This window comes from Sparus aurata, chromosome 23 (genome assembly GCF_900880675.1).
Source record: "Sparus aurata chromosome 23, fSpaAur1.1, whole genome shotgun sequence".
NCBI classification, from domain to species: domain Eukaryota; kingdom Metazoa; phylum Chordata; class Actinopteri; order Spariformes; family Sparidae; genus Sparus; species Sparus aurata.
This window is the reverse complement of record NC_044209.1, coordinates 13440831-13441700: the sequence shown is the minus strand read 5'-3', so window position 1 is coordinate 13441700 and position 870 is coordinate 13440831. Positions and strand designations below refer to the sequence as shown.

Below are 870 nucleotides of genomic sequence, written 5' to 3'. Positions count from 1 at the left end.
AGCACAATAATAAACAGCAGAATCTTCAGTCTTCAGACTGTTCATCTGCAGATACACCTGCTGTCTGCTGTTGTCTCTGGAGATGGTAAACCGGCCTTTGACTGACTCAGAGTAGTATGTGCTGCTACCACCAGCATGAGTGGCAATCCACTCCAGTCCTTTTCCAGGAGCCTGTCTGATCCAGCTCATCCAGTAGCTGCTGAGTGTGAATCCAGAGGCTGTACAGGTCAATCTGTGAGATTCTCCAGGCCTTTTAACCACTGGTTCAGATTCTGTCAGAGTCTGACCATCAACACCTGTTGAGACAAAAAAAAATGCATGTCATTGGCTTGGCAGCACAAATAGAAGTAATCTAAAATCAAGAACTTTGTAGATGTTCACCTGCCCAGCAGACAGTTAACAGCAGCAGTCCTGTCCTATAGTCCATCATGTTAAACTGTGTGTCCACTGTTCTCTGTCATCCTCTCTGCAGTCAGATAAGTAGAGGAGGAAGACATCTGAGTTTTGCATTGACTCCTCCTCACATTGTAGAACTGCATTTGACTTGGATCTCAGTCACTGTTTGGTGAAACTGGAGAACTGAAAGTTTATTCTTCATGAGTTCCTCCAATTTGTGGACAACAGGTTGACAAGCACATGTTTAAAATTGGTTGACCTTCATTATGAAGCCACAAATGAAGAATTTCACAACATTTGATCAATTGCACAGTGCCACTAAAGGGGATATTCTTGGGGGGCGCTCGTGCGCTGCAATGGAGTAGACGCGTCTAGTTGGAGCTCCGTGCTGCTACCTCCATTTTCCTATTAAATTATTGCACCTGAATATTTTTTTCCCTCTCCGCTGCCCTGCGGCCGTTCTACGTCGTAACC

The 870-nt window shown here is 45.1% G+C and overlaps 1 gene segment (V, D, J or C); it reads right to left on the bottom strand.

The window, feature by feature from the left end:
• LOC115576114 (Ig heavy chain V region 914-like) lies at window positions 1–449 on the bottom strand (the record flags this gene model as incomplete). The annotated part of the segment is given in 2 exon segments: window positions 1–296; window positions 382–449. Coding segments are annotated over 2 exon segments (345 nt in total), but the record flags the coding sequence as incomplete, so codon positions are not given.
• Between the last annotated feature and the right edge of the window lie 421 nt (window positions 450–870).